The following is a 20,047-nucleotide window of genomic DNA, read 5'->3' as shown; positions in this document are numbered from 1 at the left end:
TCAAGCTATCAGGATTCCCTGCCCTGCTGCTAGGGCTAGGGCTAAGGTTAGGGTTAGGATGAGGGTAACCAACCTAGGCCCTGTGACACTATACAAGCAGGCTTGTGAACCCAGCTCTTCTAATCCAGTAGAAATACTGCTCTTCTCTCCCAGGCGGTTTCAGTGGCAAATACTGCTCACTGGTTAACTCTGCCTGCGGATCACGCTGGAACATTTCTGCGCTGAAATGTCTGCTGCACAACCTGTACTTATTCGCTCGTACATCTCAGTGCATTAGTCATCACAGGGACTAATGAGCAGGAAGGGCTGCTTCATGACACAATTTGTGCAAACCCTCGAAAACACGGAGACTCTCCAGCATTTTCCCAAAAGTATTTTGTGCCTAATTCGGAATGTTGTCAAATTTTGCGATACTGTCAGTGGATTTATTTTTGTCACCGAGATCTAATACCCGGTCTGAGAAATTGGGACTACGGTTCCCATTTAAAAAAATATATATATTTTTAAATTGTTACCGTTGTATTGTTCGTAAGAAATGCGTACAGGCAGGCTAGAACTGTTACCCTGTGTTGCAAAATCAGTGCCGGTTCAATTCATGGATTCATGACCGGTCACCATCGTCAATGTGGTCCCCAGCACACATAGCATGATCGGAAAGCTGCTTGGTGTACCCGGGGGCGCAGTTTTCTGGTTTGCGCCCCCTCCCTCCCAGCATGCCTTTCTGTGTCTACGAATGCGCGAAGCCCGGACGATTCGTTTGCAAGGCGGACAGGGGGGCCAACCATCTCCCTTTCTGTCCCGGCCAGTTATCTTCAACCGGCTGTGCGAGCTGCACCTGGACACCGAGTCGGACGGGGAAGGCGAGTTCCTGGCTGCGTTCTCCAACTACAAGCCCGGTGAGCTGGCGCCGTCGGCCCCAGACGCCTCTGGGCTTGGTTACTGCACAGAACTGGGCGAACGGCCTGGGTGCTCCTGGATTCTGGGTCTCATCAAGTTAATGACCAGTTAAATCCCTCTAAAGCAGGGCTCTCCAGTCCAGATCCCGCAGGGCCTTCTGGTTTTTATTTCAACCTGACTAGTCAATTAAAGAGTTATTTTTTAATATAGTATATATTATAGTATAGTAAATTGTAGTTTATTATAGTATAGTTAATACATATAGTCTTTTACTTCGTATGAAGTCAAGACATTGACTGTTAAAGGTACAAGAGAGTTCGGGACACCAGGATCAGAATTGTACCTAGTTAGCATGTTGCTATGTTGTCCCTCCCCCTAACTCTCTCGTTCTCATTTACTTGTGTCTTCCTGCCACCCCTCCCTTGCTCCATCTCACGTGCCCCTTTCTCCCTTCCCATTATCCCCCCCTCGTGCTGTGCCCCTTCCCATCATCCCTCTTTCCTCTCTGTTCCTATACGTCTCCCTCCTTTCTCCCCTCCCATCATCCCCTCTTGTGCCCTTTCCCATCATCCCTTTCTCTCTCTCCACCACCTGTTTCTCTGTCTCCTCCTCCTTCACTGTCCCTCTCTCCCAGAAGGAGACAGTTCGGAAGAGGACTCGGACGAGTGCAGCTGTGCCAACGGGCGTTGCGTGCGCTCCTACCTGGGCACCATGTGTGAGTGCAACCCTGGCTTCAGGCTCGACCACACCAGGATGCGCTGCATCGGTAGGTACCCTACAGAACAGAACCTCCAAACTCCTCTCTCCTTCCTCCCTTCCCATCGTTCCCCCTCTTTCTGTGTCCTTTCCCATCATCCATCTCTCTTCCTCCTTCCTCCCTTCCCATCATTCCCCCTCTTGCTGCGTCCTTTCCCATCATCCATCTCTCTTCCTCCTTCCTCCCTTCCCATCATTCCCCCTCTTGCTGCATCCTTTCCCATCATCCATCTCTCTCTCCTCTCTTTTGGCCGTAGTGATGGCAGAACAGTGCTCCAGCACTTAAGAGAGAGTAACTGGGCTAGACACCCCCCCCCCCACCAGGCTCTCCCAACACAAACAGCTGCTTAGTTTTGGATTAGTTTTGGGCCGAAAAATGAACGTCCTTCCTGTTATTGTCCCAGATACCGAAATTTACTTTGCAGGCAGAATCAACAAAGCACGCAATACATTTAACACCACATGAACCCATTACCTAATAAGAGACATGCATTAGGAGATTAAATATAAATATAAATAAAATATGCAATGATTTTTTTTCTCCAAATAAAGCAGGTTTATAGCTGTGGGAATAAAAGATAACCTAGTTGTACTGCACTTGAATCGAGGTGGTCTAAATCGATAGATCTGGATGGAAGGTGTCATGTTGTTCGAAATGATCTCCGCTGTGTAAGGTGATGACGGGCGGTGATTGTACTGGTCTTCTGCGCTGCTTGTTTCTGCCTTCTGTAGCTGTTTTGCACCAGCGATGGTGCTGGTCTTCACAGTCCTGCTCAGTCTGTTTTTGCTGTGTTGCGTGTATTCAAGCTACTAAACCAGGCCCCCCCCGCAGTGACTGTTGGGACGGGTTCGGTGGAGTCTAAAGTTAGGGTTGTGGGGACACACATTTGAAAGAGCAGAGAATTCCTCGGGAGGTGGCGGTGCCAAATGGAGTCGCTGACACGTGTTCCCCCCCCCCCTCTCTCTCTCCTCTCCCCAGACATCGACGAGTGCGCGGAGCTGAGCGCGCGGGCCTACCCCTGCCAGAACGGCCGCTGCGTCAACGTCCCGGGCTCCTACAAGTGCCTGTGCAAGCAGGGCTTCAGCCATGCCGCCAAGCCCAACGTCTGCGTGCGCCGCGGCCGGGCTCCCTAGCGCCCCCCGCTGGGCGCCTGCGCTCTCTCTCCCCCTTGCCCCCCCCCCCGTCTCTCTCTGTCTCCATTCACCCCAGCTCCCCTCTGCCTTCCCCCCACCCTTTCCCCCCCCCAAGGCTCGTCCAGCTCACGGGTCTCCCAGCAGGTCATTGTCCTTCTGCTTCCAGTCATTTCCCAGCATTCCTGTGGCAGGGTGCCTCTGGGGCCCTGCCGAGACGAGAAGGAGGGGAGAGGTAGAGTTCACGGGCGACACAGATTCCCGGCTGTCGTCGTGTCGGGGAGGGGGTGGGACCGGCACAGAGACGCCGAAAGGCCCGCACACAGATTGTAGCATCCCGCCCCAGGTACCTTATTTAAAATGGCCGACTCCCAGAAGGCTCTGCCACCCGGCGTCCTGATTGGCCGCCTGTCCGGAAGGAGCCGTCAGCGGGGCGAGTCGACTCGCGCGTCCCCGCAATCCTGACTGAACTCGAGGCCTCTTCCTAAGGGGCTGTTCTCCTATCGTCTCCCGGACGAGTGAAGCAAAACCGTCTGGACGCAGCGCAGACGTCTTGTATGACAGACACCAAAAACATGAATAAAACGTATTTCCCGGCCACGTCCGACAACGCCAAGGGGCGGGACTCACGCTTTCCACTCGGTGCTTCCATTGGCGGATTTCTCTTTCTGCTCGAGCTGACCCCCCACAGTTCCCCCCCCCCTCCGAGACCAGTGCAGAGACTGAAACAAAGACCCCCAATAAAAAGGGCTGCTGATCCCTTGGTAGAATAAGTTTGTTCCCCCCTCCCCTTGTGACCTTAAAACATCGAGGACCAAGATTCCTTCAAAACCCGGCCGCCGCGAGCACAGAGGTAAAAACGAACAAACGTCCCAGCTCTCGTCCGGGCAGGTCGTAGGTCTGTCTCGCTTTGAGACAAGAGCTGCCCTTTCCTGACTACCTGGGAAAAAAAATTGGACTGGAAGCTCGACTCCAGAGATGATGGTCCAGGTAAAAGAGAGAATTCCGAGTTTTTAGGAATTCTGGCGTGGGACGAGGGTCACAGGATGTCCTGACAGTTGGTCTACTAAGTCATCTTGAATCGCCTGTTTTATCGTCTCTCAACTGGGTGACACCTGTAAGTTAATCAAGGAAGCAGGTCACCGGTTTAATTAAAGGGAACTCGAGTCTAGCTGGAGGGATGCTGTATCTTCACTTTTGTTTTTTGGTGCCAAATGATCTTTTAAGTGCTTTATTTAAAAAAAAGTCACCTTATTAAAAGGATCTTGGTTCGAGTAAACATGGTTTTTCGCCATCGCTGGATTCCAAGCAGTGAATTGGCGAAACTCTTCAGGACCGGGGATGAAGACCTGGCTTTAAGGCAAGACGTGCGATTTCACCTGAGACAAGAGCTCTCAAAAACCAAAAGAGATTTATTATACTTTACTAGCACTTAAAGCATGCCAGGGCGCTTGATAATTCAACACGTTGTTTCCTGTCTTCGGTACAACGAGAGTCACCCTTTGGGAACTGTGACCTCATGCTCACAGAGGCATCAGAAGTATGTGGACTTTGTGATTCTTACTTTCTGACAGATATGCATAGTTTTGAAAACCACTGAATTACTTATTTTCAGTTGGTTTTGTAACCTTATTTCCAATAACTGATCCATGAAAAAAAATGTGTTGCAGTATTTACTCAGTTGAGCACAGGTGTCATGCTTTTTTAAAATATGAATTTCTTTCAGTCTGAGGTCAGCTTTGTAATACTTATTTCTCTCCTCTCAAACCACCCTGCAGTGGATTGCTGTAAAAGGCATTTTGGGGCAGCTGCTCTTTACACTGCAGTGCAGACATCCTAGACACAATCAGGAGTTCCAGTGGGCAACACGAGCATCAACATTTCACTTAGAATAGGGGTGTCAGGACCTGCTCTAATTATTTAACAAACAGGAATGACAGTGATCCTAACGAGGCTCGGAGGTGTACCAACGTGTACTGTAACCAACTGTGAAAGATCTTAAGAAATGAAAAAAACCTTTATTAGTTCAATGAAGTCCATAATGAGGTTAATGGGTTGACTTACTGAGTTTGGACCTTAAGATAAATAGATAAGACTTTATTGATCCCAAAGGGAAGTTGATGTGTTACAACAGTCTAGCCCAAGACAAGCAAAAACAGACATCAGAATAGATGAAAAATTATACAAAATAAATAAAAATAAATACATAGGTGTGTGCAAAATATGATGATCATAGTCACTGTAAAAACAATAAAATTTGTGCAAATATGGTTCATTCAGATTGTTCAAAAAGTACAATGGAGCACCATGCTGTCCATAGATTAGCAGATGAGGGGCTAACAGTCCTAGCCTCGTCCTAGGGCAGCGTTATACACCCTGACAGCCGCCGGGAGGAAAGACCTGCGGAAACGTTCCCTTGAGCACCGTAGCTGGAGCATCCATGCATAAAAGCAGAACACACCACACTCTCCAGGAATCAGCTTTGAGACTCGGGGTGCCTTCAGTTGTGTTTTCAGTTATTCTAGCAATTTGGGATGTTATCCATGCAAGGGCACTCTGATGAGGCTTCTAAACCTTTAATTTACCTTGCAGTCGAGTCTTCGAATACTCAAGGTGAACTATACAGTACATATGCAGCCAATAGGAAGTATTGCAGTAGCTGTTCAATTGCATGAATCAACCAGGCCTAATTGACAGGCAATCCCTCATCATGAACATTTTTTTGCTCTTCTCTGCAGATCATGATAAAAGGCTGCTTTTTTGTACTGCAGAGTACAGATCCTTTGTAATCCACTGTAAGCTTAAAAAAATTGGTTTTAATTGCCCCTAACGGTAACAGATCCGGACTGTTTCCACACCAAGTTGGAAAAGTACTCGGCAGAAAGCCTGATGGAGAATAATATCTCTAGCTTTTGAACAACAGTGCCTGTCTCCTGGGTTGTTTTAACGCACAGCATGTGAAATAAGAGTCTCATCTTTTTTCTTACTCCTTCTACTCTAGGGGAGAAGCCATAGGCAAGATTAAAAAGATCCTGTGAAAAGATGGCATTTCTCTTCTGTGTTCTCTTGCTAGATCTGCACCTTAAAAATCTGTAAAACTTGCTTTTAAAAACATTGTTAGCAGCCTAAAGCTGATCTGCACCTGTCACAGACAAAGTGAAATGCTGACTTTGGAAATAAAGGGCATTTTGAATATTTTTTATGCTGCATTTCTATATGGGATTCCTACTTTTTTTTCTACTGCTCCCTCTCGTTAAATCTTCAGTCTTATTATTGACTGTTAGACTTGCACTTTTCCACGTTTTTGCCAATAAAGTGTCAAAATACAGCCCGTGTCTTCTTGCAAGAGTCTGCCGTCAGTGTGTCGCTTAAAGTAACGTAAACAGAGCTAGAAGCACAGGAAATGACAGTGCAGAACCTTGGAGCTACTGCATTAGTACAAGACAAAGGACAAACCCGCAGCCCCACTGGAGACTCAGCAGGTGGGAGCCTGGCCAGTACCTGGAGGGGAGACTCCTCCTGGGAAAGCTGAGGCTGCTGCTGGAAGAGGTGTTAGTGGGGCCAGCAGGGGGCGCTCACCCTGCGGTCTGTGTGGGTCCTAATGCCCCAGTATAGTGACGGGGGACACTAGACTGTAAAAAGGCGCCGTCCTTCTGATGAGACGTAAAACCGAGGTCCTGACTCTCTGTGGTCATTAAAAATCCCAGGGTGTTTCTCAAAAAGAGTAGGGGTGTTACCCCGGTGTCCTGGCCAAATTTCCCCCTGGCCTTTACCCATCATGGCCTCCTAATAACCCCCCTCTCTGAACTGGCTCCATCACTCTACTCTCCTCCCCACTGAGAGCTGGTGTGTGGGGAGCGGACTGGCGCCTCATCCAGGTGGGGCTGCACACTGCTGGGGGGTGGAGGGGATCCCCATGACCTGGAAAGAGCTCCAAGTGGAGGGTCCCGAAAGGCGCTATAGAAGTGCAAAATGATGAAGATGATTATTATGAGAACAGCAAGGGCGATGATTATAAATAAGAATTAATGGGCGCACGTTAATGGTGACGTGCGGGACTCAATCTCACATCCCGATAGCCTTCAAGCTGTAGCACTGGAGCATAAGGATGCCGGCTTTTAAAATCAAGCTGGGAACGCTAAAGTGTTGAGGTGTCGTCGATAGCTCACCGGGGACACCAACATCCAAGGAGTGAGCGCGTGGAATTCTTGGTACGACACTGTGCGACTGGCTTAACCTGCTTGGTTAACGGGCAGCCCTCCTGGCCATTGGAGGCTTGAACCCCACACCCCCCCCAGGAGGGGTCAGCCCAGGGGCACCTGCAAGGCTGGAGGAGGGCCGCCTGAGACAAATGTGGGCAAACGCGAGACAATTGTGGTGCTGTGGCTTGTCGTGAAGGGTGCTGGTCTGCGGTCGGCGAGAGTCTGGGTTCACATCTCCCGAACGGACTGTGGTCGGCGAAGATCTCGGTCCAAATTGGCTATACGGCTCTGTGGTTAAGGATCTGTGCCCGCGACTGGAAGGTTGCCGGTTCGAATCCAGCAGCTGGCAGAGGAATCCTACTCTGTTGGGCTCCTGAGTAAGGCCCTTCACCCCAGCTGCTCCAGGGGCGCTGTATAAATGACTAACCCTGCACTCTGACCCCCAGCTTCTCTCCCTGTCTGTGTGTCTCATGGAGAGCAAGCTGGGGTCTGTGAAAAGACGCGTTCCTAATGCAAGAAATTGTATAGGGCCGATAAAGCAACATCATCATTATTATTAAATGCAAAGGCAGGTGTTTCTTGTCATTATAGAGAGCTTATTTCCGTAATGATGGCGATCTGGTACAGCTCTCTGACCACCTGCTACCTCCCGCGTGTGGCTGAAGACCACCTGACACGGACACAGACGCCTGTAGGACGAGGAAGCGTCAGGAAAGAGGGTGCTACAGCTGAAATCGAGCCCCCCCCCAGCTGTAAGAGCACCCCCTAGGGACGACATCCGAGCAGGCAGGCTGCAGCACCATCAGAGTGGCAAAGGAGCAAGTTGGAGGGAAACATTTCATCCTGAGGAGAGGAGATCGTCTTATTGAGCCGATCCCTTTCAACCAACTGCTGAAGGCAACGGACTTTAGTCAAACCCTTAGCTAGGGTTAGGATAATTAGAAAACATGGAGGATGTTTGATGGCATGGTTGTGTTCTAGGACAGAAAGGATTTTTAGGAAAAGTGATATTATATCTTCACAATTTGTTTCTTGCCTATATGGCTCTCTGCACTGCTTTGCCCTAAATGGGAATGATGACTTAAAAGCAAAAGTTTGAAAGAAAAGGCTTCAGCTTTTCAAACTGTTGCGTTTGGCATGTAATGCACTGGCATTTTTAACAGTTACAGCTAATATGTATGGGCTATTCCTGACTCTTAACCTATTTAACCCTGAAACAATGCTCATGGAGAACACCGTTCAACACTGCAATTTCTAATGACAGAATACTCTTCAAAAAAATAAAAATGTAGCCCAGTTCAAGGCCTAAAGGTGATTTAAAAGAGGGGGGTTTCAAATATTAGAAAAGCGCTACGTTAAAGGAAAGGTGGCAGAGCTTGCGATGAACCGAGGGGGGCAGAGACGGGGGGAGGAAGGTTATACTTCAGAAACAGAACCGTAAAGGAACAAAACAAATTCACCATCCCAAGACGCTTAAGTCCAAGCGGAGCAAAAGTATGGACTAAACCTATGGAAGCCCTTTTCCGCCAGGAAGTAAAAAAAAACCGCGCTATGGTAACTCAGAATTGCGACTTTATATCTCACATTTGCGACTTCGAAAAAGCCCATATTTCATTGTCCTCTTGTTATGGTAACGGATTCGGGTTCTAGGGCTTGTGCCCTCGCCTCTCCCACCCTACTTCGTGCCTCCCTGCATGGGCTCGAACCCAGGTCTTGCCAGCTGAGCTAAAGAATTACTAAGTCGCTTCCATACTAAACGGCTCGAGCAGACTAATGAAAGGGAAAAAAAACTCGGGAAGAGAAAGCAGACAGCGCACCAGGACTCAAAGATCCAAAGAGGGGAAAACCTACCAGGGGGGAAAAAAGATTATAGAGAACCAGCAGGAGAGAAAGACAGAAAAAAACGTCGCAACAGATCCGTCCCGACAGCAGCCACCAGCTCGGCTTTCCGACACGCCGCGCCGGAGAAACACCGGATTGTGATCCAGAGGAGGTGAAGGTGTTTTTTTTTTTAAAAGAGAGAAACTGCACCAAGCCCAAAGTAGAAAGACCCTTGAAAAACAGAAAACAGGGCCAGCTGTTTCTCAACCACGACGGTGTCTCATTTCTTTTCGGTATGGAATACAAAACGTTCGTTTTGTTTTGTCAAGCCCGTCGAACAAAAACAACCGACCAGATGTCCAGAACGGAAAATGGCTTTATTTCAGTTCCAGTTTAACAATCTAAAATAAGGACGTTTTAGCATCTCCTGACCTCGTGAAAATACACTCTGCTGTGCAGATGTCTGGGATATTTTGCATTTGGTCATTTCAGGCTTAAAGAGACTAAAACCGTGTCTTGGATCTAGTTTCTCTTTGCTGTGAAGAATTATATTACATATAGATAAAATTTAAAGGCGACATTCCTGCTAGAAGCTAAGAGCTTCACAGCCTAATTGAAGACAACAGTGTTGACCGATTAGCAATATCGGAAGGCTCTGTAGTCAAAGCAACACGAATCTTCATCATATTCCTTCCGGATACGGCGCTCAGGAAGTTCTTCTACTTGTTAGGGCAGCTGTCCTGGGCTCGTTAATTACGGTTTCTCGTTAATTACTGAATGCGCTCGTGAATTCGGATTACACCCTGCCTCTGGTATCGCCTACTGCAATTTCATGCTTCATGCTAACAGACTGTCCTGACCTGGGTTTCTGCAGCCCAGCCAGAAGCCTTTTAAATTTTCTAAACTATGTATAGAGAGGAGAGGACGCTGTTAATGAGGACACCCGCCTACGAGCCAATTAAATCAGATGGTTAAAGCCGCTGCGATCAGCCACTGCAACACTTTCTGCTGGCCGCTCATTAGTAGTTTATCTCGTGACCACGTCGTTAAGCAGTCTTGCCGGAGGGAATTTGAGATTTAACTCGATGATGACATTTGAAACCTAGTTTTCCCCCACACCGAGTAGCAGTACTAGATCAGAGCTGTTCAAAATGCTAGAAAACTCGAATGGAACTGTTACAGTAGGTACATTTTTGACGCTGAAAACGTTCATCTGCTATTGTGGATTAATCTATGAATTGGCTTCATCTGCTCTCCTCCCCCCTGAGAGCTGGGATGTGGGAAGCGGACTGGCGCCTCACCCAGGTGGTGCTGCACACTGCTGGGGGTGGAGGGGATCCCCATGACCTGTAAAGCGCTTTGAGTGGAGTGTCCAGAAAAGCGCTATATAAGTGTAGGCATTTCCACAGCAGTGTGTGTGTTGATCACTTTCGCTAGGTTGCAAGTTCGGAATACGGAGATCCAAAAACCTGCAGGGTTTTATAGCGATGCTGGCAACTTCAGCACCTCTCCTTCTCTGCCCACTCCTTATACCCGCCAGCATAATTCCGGGCCCTGAAAGTAACGAGAGAGAGAGAGAGAGAGAAAACGCCCTCAGTTACGAAGGACCAAGAAGCAGCAGGAAAAAAACACCAGGTGGCATGCACTGTGATGCACTGGAGAGCAAGTTTCCCTTAAGAAACTTCAAATACCGTTTCCTCTCAATATTATGTCCTGGTTTCTCTGACGAAGATGAACTGAATTAGTTTCATTACTACTTACATGACATAACTGCAATAACAACTTTCAGTCATCCCAGGAGCTAAGCTTGAACTGACCCGATCGGTATTCTCAGTGTCCACCACTAGGAGGTGCTCTTCCCAACACACCTACTGGTCATCCCCACCCTGGGAGAACCCTGATCTTTCCCAGGGGAAACTCCAAGGAGACCCCAGCTCCAACTCAAAGACCAAAGCTGTCGGGAGTACTTCCTGGCGTCGACCAGTAGGAGGCGCCCTCTATCACCAACGACAGCAATTCCTCATCGACACCCTCTAATCCAGTGACAGGGTGCTGTCGGACGGGGTGATCCATCCCAGATGTGGCTTGCTAATCAATTAATTACCAAATTGAACCAACATGATTAATTAATCAGATAGAAGGAGCAAATTAGCGGCTCAGCAGCTGACTGCAAGGCCTGTACTGAAATAGCTTTAAGAGGCACAGGGCGAAATGGATCGCCAGGAAAGCATACTTCTCGAATCCGAGGGCGCGTGCTGTCTCTGTGGCCGTTGCTCCTCGGCGACCCATCTGACAGTGGAAGACGAGCTGAGGGGCGTCCGGGGGGGGCTTCTGCACGCCGTACTTGTGCTGGAAGGCTGCCGGGTCCAGGGCCAGCTCCCGCTCCACAGCACCCACTACAGGGCGGGAGAGGAAACGCGCCACTGCATTACAAACAGAACTGCAGAGCTGGGAGGTCAGACAGTCCTGGTACAGTACAGTCCCTGGTATCCGGAAGAAACGGGGACGAGGGTGGGGTTCCGGGTACGAGGCCTTTTCGGATAGACGAGATTAAAGCAAGCGGGCACGCAGTGAGGCCGAGCAAAAGCTCAGGGCACCTTCACAGTGATAAAAACCTGAAAGGAAGTCATGTAGGACATAAGGGAATGGAAATATATTCAAACAGAACCAGATTCCATTTATTTAATTAATTAAATCATTGTTTTTATATATATAATTTTAAGTTCTGATCACTTTATCGGCCATATACAATTTCTTGCATTAGGAATGTGTCTTTTCACAGACCCCAGCTTGCTCTCCAGGAGACACACAGACAGGGAGAGAGAAGCTGGGGGTCAGAGCGCAGGGTTGGCCATTTATACAGCACCCCTGGAGCAGCTGGGGTGAAGGGCCTTGCTCAGGGAGTAGGATTCCTCTGCCGGCCACAGGATTCGAACCGGCAACCTTCCAGCCAGTGGCACAGATCCTTACCCACCGCTCCAATTACTTATTTTATTAGTAATAAAATGATAAATGATTATTAATCATCCCCTGATGAAGCTTCAGCAACATCATAAATTAAGTGTGGGCACTTAAATATGAATTCACTTTTAATTTTAGTATCTAACCTAAAAGATTTAAAAAAAACAGTCCTTAACACCAGCTTTTTGCTCATTTATACTTAAGACTCCTCAGGCTTCTGGGTGGAAAGTGAGCAAAACATTGCGATAGGTGCAGGACTTACATTATCGCTCAGATTTGAGTTTTTTATTGGTTATTGATTTCTTTGATCGTTCTTTGAAGGGAGTTGACAGTATATATGAAAGACCCAGCTGTGCTCTAGCCTGTGAGAAACCCAGATGATGTTAGTCACGGTCTTCTGGCTCAGAATGTTACAATTTTTTTTACACAAAGAGGTCAAAAAACATAAATCCAGACCAGGGAGGGGGCTTTAAAACTCCTCTGTTCGGCTGCTTTCTAAGAAATGGCTGGATGCCATCCATCGGTCAAGACAGGAGGTGGGGGTGTGGAACAAGCTGCCCAGTCCTGTGGTTGAAGCCCCTTCCCTGGCTGCTCTCAAGACACAGCTGGGTGAGATCCTCCAGTCAGGACAGGAGGTCCTTCTTTACACAGAGGGCGGTGGGGGTGGGGAACAAGCTGCCCAGCCCTTTGGTTGAAGCCCCTACCCTGGCTGCTCTCAAGACGCAGCCGGATAAGATCCTCCAGTCGGGACAGGAGGCCCTTCTTTACACAGAGGGTGGTGCGGGTGTGGAATTAGCTGCCCAGCCCTGTGGTTGAAGCCCCTACTCTGGCTGCTTTCAAGACCCAGCTGGGTGAGATCCTCCAGTCAGGGCAGGGAATAGCCCTTTACACAAAGGGTGGTGGGAGTGTGGAACAAGCTGCCCAGCCCTGTGGTTGAAGCCCCTACCCTGGCTGCTCTCAAGACACAGCTGGGTGAGATCCTTCAGTCAGGACAGGAGGTCCTTCTTTACACAGAGGGTGGTGGGAGTATGGAACAAGCTGCACAGCCGGGCTGTTGAACCCGACACCCTGTTTATTGTTCAAGAATGGGCTCGATATGGCTGAATGCCCCCCCCCCTCCTCTCGTTAGGACCTGCCTTGTGTTTTCAAGAGCCGGGCTGTAGGAGGCTTACCGGGAATGTGGATAGAGCCCGGAATTTTCCCCTTGTCCACCTCCTCTTGGGTGCGCACGTCAACCACCAGCAGGTCCGGGCTCTTCCCCAGGAGGGCCTTGAGCTCGGAATAGGAGATCACTTTGCCTGCAGGGACCACAGACCCACGAGACCCATTTAGTTATCACTGCGCCTTTCAGGGCAAACTGTATCGGACAAAAACAGCCAGGCCAGCTCCTCACGTGTATTCCAAAACAGCACAGGCTGTCTTCCGCCCCGTGAGCACTTAAACAGCAAGAGTGGAATGGCAAAAATAATAATTTTGCGCTCCTGGTTACAGCGGCACACTGAGGTAATATCGCTTAGGTACCTGATGAACACCGCCCTGAGGTGCACTGATGTACTGTAAAAATAGGCGCCCTGCGCTCTAAAATATTACGAAGAATATTTAACTTCTGTTAAAGTAGACTTTCAGACCACTGTGCGCCTGGAGCTGGTTCATTTGCCGTGTTAAAGGGAGGCCCGTTGATTATTCGGTGTGCTTGGACATGTCTTTCAATTTTACTCAGAAAATTGAGGGGGGTTTCAGACCACTCCATTCGTCACAGTGGGAGAGACGCGTCTGAAAAAAAGAACATATTTCATCTTAAAGCGGCGCGGCTGCGATTGAATGTTGTTAAATGTAATAAACACACATTTTAACCCGCTAAAATATTACAGGTTGAACCCGTGAGCAGGTAAAAAATAAAGAGATTAACAATTCCTTCTGATTTTAACGGTAGATGTTTTACGGTCATTTGTGTCCAGCAAGAGTCGAAGGATTCGTGACCAGCCTAATTATGACTTTTTAGAAAACAGCAGAACTTTGTTTTCAACACAAATAAGCGTGGCTTCTGGAAAGACAGGGTTCCCCTTGGTACTCTGTTCATTTACAGTTTGTTTTTTAAAGGGGGACAGTACCTGGAGAGGAGACTCCTGGGAAAGCTGAGGCTGCAGCTGGAAGAGGTGTCAGTGGGGCCAGCAGGGGGCGCTCACCCTGCGGTCTGTGTGGGTCCCCATGCCCCAGTATAGTGACGGGGGACACTAGACTGTAAACAGGTGCCGTCCTTCGGATGAGACGTAAAACCGAGGTCCTGACTCTCTGTGGTCATTAAAAATCCCAGGGTGTTTCTTGAGAAGAGTAGGGGTGTTACCCCAGTGTCCTGGCCAAATTTCCCCCCGGCCTTTACCCATCATGGCCTCCTAATAACCCCCCTCTCTGAACTGGCTCCATCACTCTGCTCTCCTCCCCACTGAGAGCTGGGGTGTGGGGAGCGGACTGGCGCCTCATCCAGGTGGGGGTACACACTGCTGGGGGTGGAGGGGATCCCCATTACCTGTAAAGCGCTTTGAGTGAACTGTCCAGAAAAGCGCTATATAAGTGTAAGCTATTATTCTTCTTCTTCTTCTTCTTCTTATTATTATTAAATACTACTCACTGGTTCACTCTACCTGCAGATCAGGCTGGAACATTTCTGCTGGAACCTGAACTTATTAACTCGTACACCTCGGTACATTAGTCATCACAGGGACTAGTGAGCAGGAAGGGCCACTTCATGTTGCAATGAGTGGGAATTTGAATGCGAGTTTGCAACAAACGGTACTTTTGCAAAGTTCACGACTTTCACGACAAACTCTGCAGCCAGTAGTACCCAATGGTCAGTCTGCAGAGGGTCTGGAGAGTTGTAAATACACATACATGTATTGCCCAGAGGCTCAAAGTGAACATAGACACCTCCAGTGGTGAGACCTGACAGTTACCTCCCTCCTCCAGGCTGTAAGTAAGCAGGGTGATCGTTTGCAATGAACCACAGACAAGCTGGGCACCAAACTCTCCCTTTTCACCCAGGAACTGAATCACGCCAGGCTAGCAAGGCCCACATCTGAGCATCATCCAGCAGAATCTTAAAATCATAGCAGACATTTTCTGTTTCTTGAAAGAAGCCAGGGCATTGGCTTCAACAGCATGTTCCACGCCCCCGCTACTCTTTGTGTATAGAACTGCCCCCACCCCCATGTCATGATCCGAGGATCTCATCCTGCTGTTTCTTGAAAGAAGCCAGGGTATCGGCTTCAACAACATGGCTGTGTAGCTGGTTCCACACCCCCACCACCCTTTGTGTAAAGATGTAACTTCTGTTCTGAGGTGCGGCAGGGCAGCCTGTAATTCTGCCCAAAGCCATGAGAGGGCGCCTAATGTCCTCTTTAACTCCTACGTTGTAATCATCGCCTTGGAGTTTCCTTGTGTAAGACAAGATCAGATCACTTTATCAGCCACAATTTCTTGCATTAGGAATGTGTCTTTTTGCATACCCCAGCTTGCTCTCCATGAGACACACAGACAGGGAGAGAAGCTGGGGGTCAGAGCACAGGGTCAGCCATTTATACGGCGCCCCTGGAGCAGTTGGGGATAAGGGCCTTGCTCAGGGGCCCAACAGAGTAGGATTCCTCTGCTGGCTGCAGGATTTGAACCTGCAAACCCTTCCAGCCACAGGCACAGATCCTTAATGCCTTAAGACCCTAATGACAGAAAAAAAGGGTATTTTTCCTGTTTCACTTTGGTTAAACATCTAACCTGGTAACATCAAGGGGGGAATTCTCTCTTTAATCTCAAAGAATGGCGCAGAAGAAAAGTCATTGAAGGCTTCAGTAGGACTGGGGGTTTGCCCTGTCTTGAACTACTCTCTTGCACATGTACATATCCAACATCTTTGTCATTTAACTCAATGCCCTTTCTCCTTTATGCAGAGCCAAAATTGTATATCAGCCTGCTACTGAAATTGTAGACGGTAAGCGTTAGTTCTGACAGATTGTTTATTAGATACCTATATTTTAACTCCTGCTTGGGTTTAAGACCTCTGTTACAAGTCAGGCAAAGAGACTCCAGGCCATCAGAGGGCACACACAGACACACCCACCAGCACAGCTTTGGACTGTAAGACCCATGTGACAAGGTGAGAACATGCAGACTCCACACAGATAGCACTCCAGGTCAGGGATTGAACCTGGGGTCCACAGGGCTGCTATGCTCAGCTCTGCACCACTGTGCAGCCCTTAGGCACAGCTGATGAGGTGATGTAACCTGCCGGATGTCAAGACTTAAGAAAAATTCAGATTGGACAATACAGGAAGGGACCAATACCAAAAGGCCAACAGCTTTGAGCTCTAGAGAGGATGTGAGTGGCACAGATGTGCAGAACTATACCCTGGTGTGTTGTGCCCAAACATTAATCACTGCGGAGCTTCAAGCCTGTGATGGAGTTGCTACAGATCTCTCAGTTTAGTAACTGACCAGTCTTTGGACTTCACAGACTCACCCTGATCAGACAGCTTTCCAGTAGCTGGTCCTGGCTTTCTAGAATAAAGTGGAAAAGAGAGAGAGGAGAGGAAGATTGTGAGAGGAAGAATAGAGCAGAAAAGAGAGAGGAGAGGAAGAGTGTGAGAGAGGAAGAACAGAGTGGAAAAGAGAGAGGAGAGAGAGAGAGTTCAATCAAACTTTATTGACAGAAAAAAAAACCAAAGTATAAATCTTGAGTTTTAAAGCCCCATTTTAAGAATTAAGAAAATAAAATCATAATTGGAATAATAATCTTTCGTTATTTACAATCCTGCACAGGACATTTCCAAAACACCAGTGCTTTTCAAACGTTCCGAGGTCATTATGAGATTTATAAAACAAAAATTCTAACGATATCCTGCTCTTCACCAACCCTTCAAACATCCTCACCAAGTCTACAGACCCGGAACCAGAGATCTTATTTTTCCGAGTTTTGTAGATGGTGTGTTTGGCCTGGCCCAGCAGAAGGTTGGCGAGGAGGGTCTGAGTTTTCTGTTTTTTCGTATGACCCGCCCCAAACACGAAAATAACGTCGTTGAAGACCAGGCCAAGGTTGGTGAAGAGCCGGATCAGTACGGCAAACATGGGCGACAGGCGGGGGCAGGTGCTGTAGCAGTGGAACACCGTCTCCCTCTGAGCGCAGAAGGGACAGGCGTCAGACACCGCCGGGTCCAGAACCGACACAAATGAGTTGACCCCCAGGATGGTGTGCGGGACCCTCCATTGCACTAGCCCTCTTGTTGAGGGGAAATCTGTAGAGGCTACCCCAGGCAGGCTGGACGTCATCCGGCACTCCCAGACGACCCCTCCAGGGAGTGTCAGGGAGTGCAGACAGCTGGGCCTGGTGTCTAGATGTTACGACTAGTCTGTACAGACATTTCCCCCCAACACCAGCTAGAGACCTCTCCTCTGAAGCAAGGGGCTCAAGGAGAGATCCCGTCGGTCCGGGACTGAGCGCAGGAGATACTAGCAGACCCGGGAAAGGAGGCTGTGTGGTTGGAAGGCGATGGTCCTCAAACAGACCCTGGACCAGCAGCATCTCCTCGAGAGGCAGAGCAGAGCGAAGTTGACTAAGAAACCTGTCTACACACCGCCGCGAGTGTAGTCCCAGCGCGTCACACGCCCACTCCACACTGTGCCAGCAGCCCTGATCCACGTCCAGCAGGTGGTGGACCTGTGTGATGTTGGCGCAGACCAGTCTGCTGGTAAAGTCCAAGGAGCGGCCCGGTTCTATGTCCATTCGTGGATTGTGTATTAACGGTTCCCTGAGTGTCCAGTATAGACTGGGCCGCTCCTCTTCTCTCTGCACACGCAGATGCCGCCAGGCCTCCAGGAGACTGCGCTGGAAAGGCGGCAGTGGAGACAGGTCAACCCTGCTGGTGTCCATCAGGAAGAGCACACAGTCGGGCCCGAGGTGTCCTGCTCGACGCAGCAGGGTAAAGGTCAGCTCCTTACAGGACAGCGAGGCCGGGCCGAACAGCAGCTTCTGCACTGTCTGCAAGCGAAAGGCGTCCACCCGGCTCCGGATGTCGATGAATCCTTGCCCTACGTCCTCTCTGGGCAGATAGAGGATGCCCCTCCGCAGCCAGTGCAGTCCGTCCCAGAAGAAGTCGAGGAGCGTGGCCTGCAGCTCCTCGACCAGTCCGGCTGGTGGCTCCAGGCACACCAGGCAATGCCACAACATCGAAGCCACCAGGGTGTTGACAATCAGAACCCAGCCTCTGTAGGAGATCTGGGGGAGCAGCCAGCGCCAGCGGTCCAGACGACCTTTCACTTTTTCGAGGAGCCCCTCACAGTTCTTTTTCACGCTGGCCTCATCCCCCAGGTGCACCCCCAGGTATTTGAGTCCCCCTCTGGTCCAGCTGAGCCTCTCTGGCAAGACTGGGGGACCCATCTCGCTCCACTCCCCCAGGAGTAGGGCGCTACTCTTGGCCCAGTTTACTTTGGCTGATGATAGCCGCTGGAAATCATTTAAAGTTGTCTGTAGCGCCCTGACATCCTGTTCTCCTCCGACCACAGGATGGTCCCGGGATGGACAGGCCCGGGATGGACAGGCCCCTGATGACCCGGCGCAGCTGATGTAGCAGAGGCTCAATGGCAAGGGAGTAGAGCATTCCTGAGAGTGCACAGCCCTGCCTGACTCCCCTCCGCACTGGAATCGGAACACTCAGCCCTCCGTTGACCTTTAGCACACTGAAGATGTCACTGAACAGCACCTGAATCATGGCAACAAAGACGGGGCTGAACCCGAAGGACCTCATGGTCCTCCACAAATACTGATGTTCAATCCTATCAAAGGCCTTTTCCTGGTCTAACGAAATGAGACCAGTATCTAAACTCAATAGTCTGGAGGTGGTCAAAACATCTCGAATCAGAAATATGTTATCAAAGATTGACCTTCCGGGCACGCAGTACAATTGGTCGGAGTGCACCACGGACCCCAGCACCACCCTCAGCCTGTTGGCCAGAGCCTTGGACAGGATTTTATAATCCACACACAGCAGGGCATGTCACACAGGTCCCCTTTCTTAGGCAGCAGGGTGACAACAGCTCTCCTGCAGCTCAGTGGCAGGTCCCCCTGCTCCAGACTTTCCAAATATACATCCAGCAGGTCAGGTCCCAGCACAGCCCAGAAGGCACGATAGAATTCGGCCGGCAGGCCATCGAGGCCAGGGGTCTTGCCATTGCTCAAGCCACTGAGTGCAGTGGAGAGCTCCTCCAGGGACAGAGGCCTCTCTAGCCCTGCCCTCTCCTCTTCGGGGACCTGTGGAAGGTCTTCAAGGAACCATGTTCTTTTGTAACACACTGTTTATATTTAAGCTTTTGCAAATGTTCATGCATTCCTGTTCTGCACTATGTCTGGTTCAGGTGCATCATGGACCTACAGAAGAACCAGCAGTACCTTTCTATGGGAAAAACTGAAAATACATGTTCAACCCATTATTATTACCAGCCTAAGCCAGAGTGGACCCAGTTTACACAGTCCAAATCCACATCCCTGCAATGATCCCTTTATATAGACAAACTGCATACACCATCATTCACTCTACACACAGAAATAATCTTATTACTGAAATTGTATGAGGGAGCCAGAGCCTATCACAGAAATCCATGGGCACAAAGCAGGGTACAATCTGGATGGGACACGACTGTGGGAGGAAACCGGAGCAGCTGGAGGAAACCCATGTAAACACAAAGAGAATATAAAAACCTCACACAGATAGCATCCTGAAACTCAATCCAGGGTCCCAGTGCTGTTGGGCAGCAATACTAACCAGTGTGCTACCATGTTGTCTTCCTAGGAATTAACTGCACAAAATAAAAAACTTACATGTACTGTATGCAAAATCCAATTTTATTAAGACAAAATGTGCATAACAAACCAACCGAACTAATTATATATTTAAGACAATCTTTTTTAATTCTAGAGATTAGAAACAAACTCATACTCATCCAATTACACACTGTCCAGACCCAGAGCAGGAGAGAGACCTGTCTCTACCCTCCACATATACTAGAGCACAATGGAAACACAGTCCTTCACACAGTCTGCTCAGAGGGGTTTGATCAGCAGGTCTGCAGACTGTGGTGTTTGATGAACATCTGGAGGAGTTTGTTCTGTCTCTTAAAGATAAGAAATTCTGCCGCCTTGCTCTGTTAAGGAATCTTCTTCAATGTTAGGCTTAAATCCTCATGTTCTGTAAGAACAAAAAAACACAATGAATGGATCTAAAAATTGAACTCTTGCAGAT

At 49.1% G+C, this 20,047-nt stretch overlaps 2 protein-coding genes across 2 annotated transcripts in view; one reads left to right on the top strand and one right to left on the bottom strand.

The window, feature by feature from the left end:
* LOC138223953 (latent-transforming growth factor beta-binding protein 3-like) overlaps window positions 1-3,600 on the top strand; it is a 47,142-nt gene extending 43,542 nt beyond the window's left edge. Inside the window, exons 18-20 of the mRNA XM_069180132.1 lie at window positions 807-896; window positions 1,532-1,663; window positions 2,633-3,600. Coding sequence (XP_069036233.1) covers window positions 807-896; window positions 1,532-1,663; window positions 2,633-2,787 — 377 coding nt within the window. The 3' untranslated portion in view covers window positions 2,788-3,600. The remainder of the gene's footprint in view (window positions 1-806; window positions 897-1,531; window positions 1,664-2,632) is intronic.
* The window catches only part of LOC107076077 (NACHT, LRR and PYD domains-containing protein 12-like), a 703,435-nt gene that overhangs the window by 476,184 nt on the left and 207,204 nt on the right, over window positions 1-20,047 (bottom strand). The window lies entirely within an intron of this gene.

The sequence above is a fragment of the Lepisosteus oculatus genome, chromosome 18, assembly GCF_040954835.1.
Source record: "Lepisosteus oculatus isolate fLepOcu1 chromosome 18, fLepOcu1.hap2, whole genome shotgun sequence".
Classification (NCBI taxonomy): domain Eukaryota; kingdom Metazoa; phylum Chordata; class Actinopteri; order Semionotiformes; family Lepisosteidae; genus Lepisosteus; species Lepisosteus oculatus.
The sequence above is the reverse complement of the archived record's forward strand: the minus strand, read 5'-3'. Positions and strand labels throughout refer to the sequence as shown.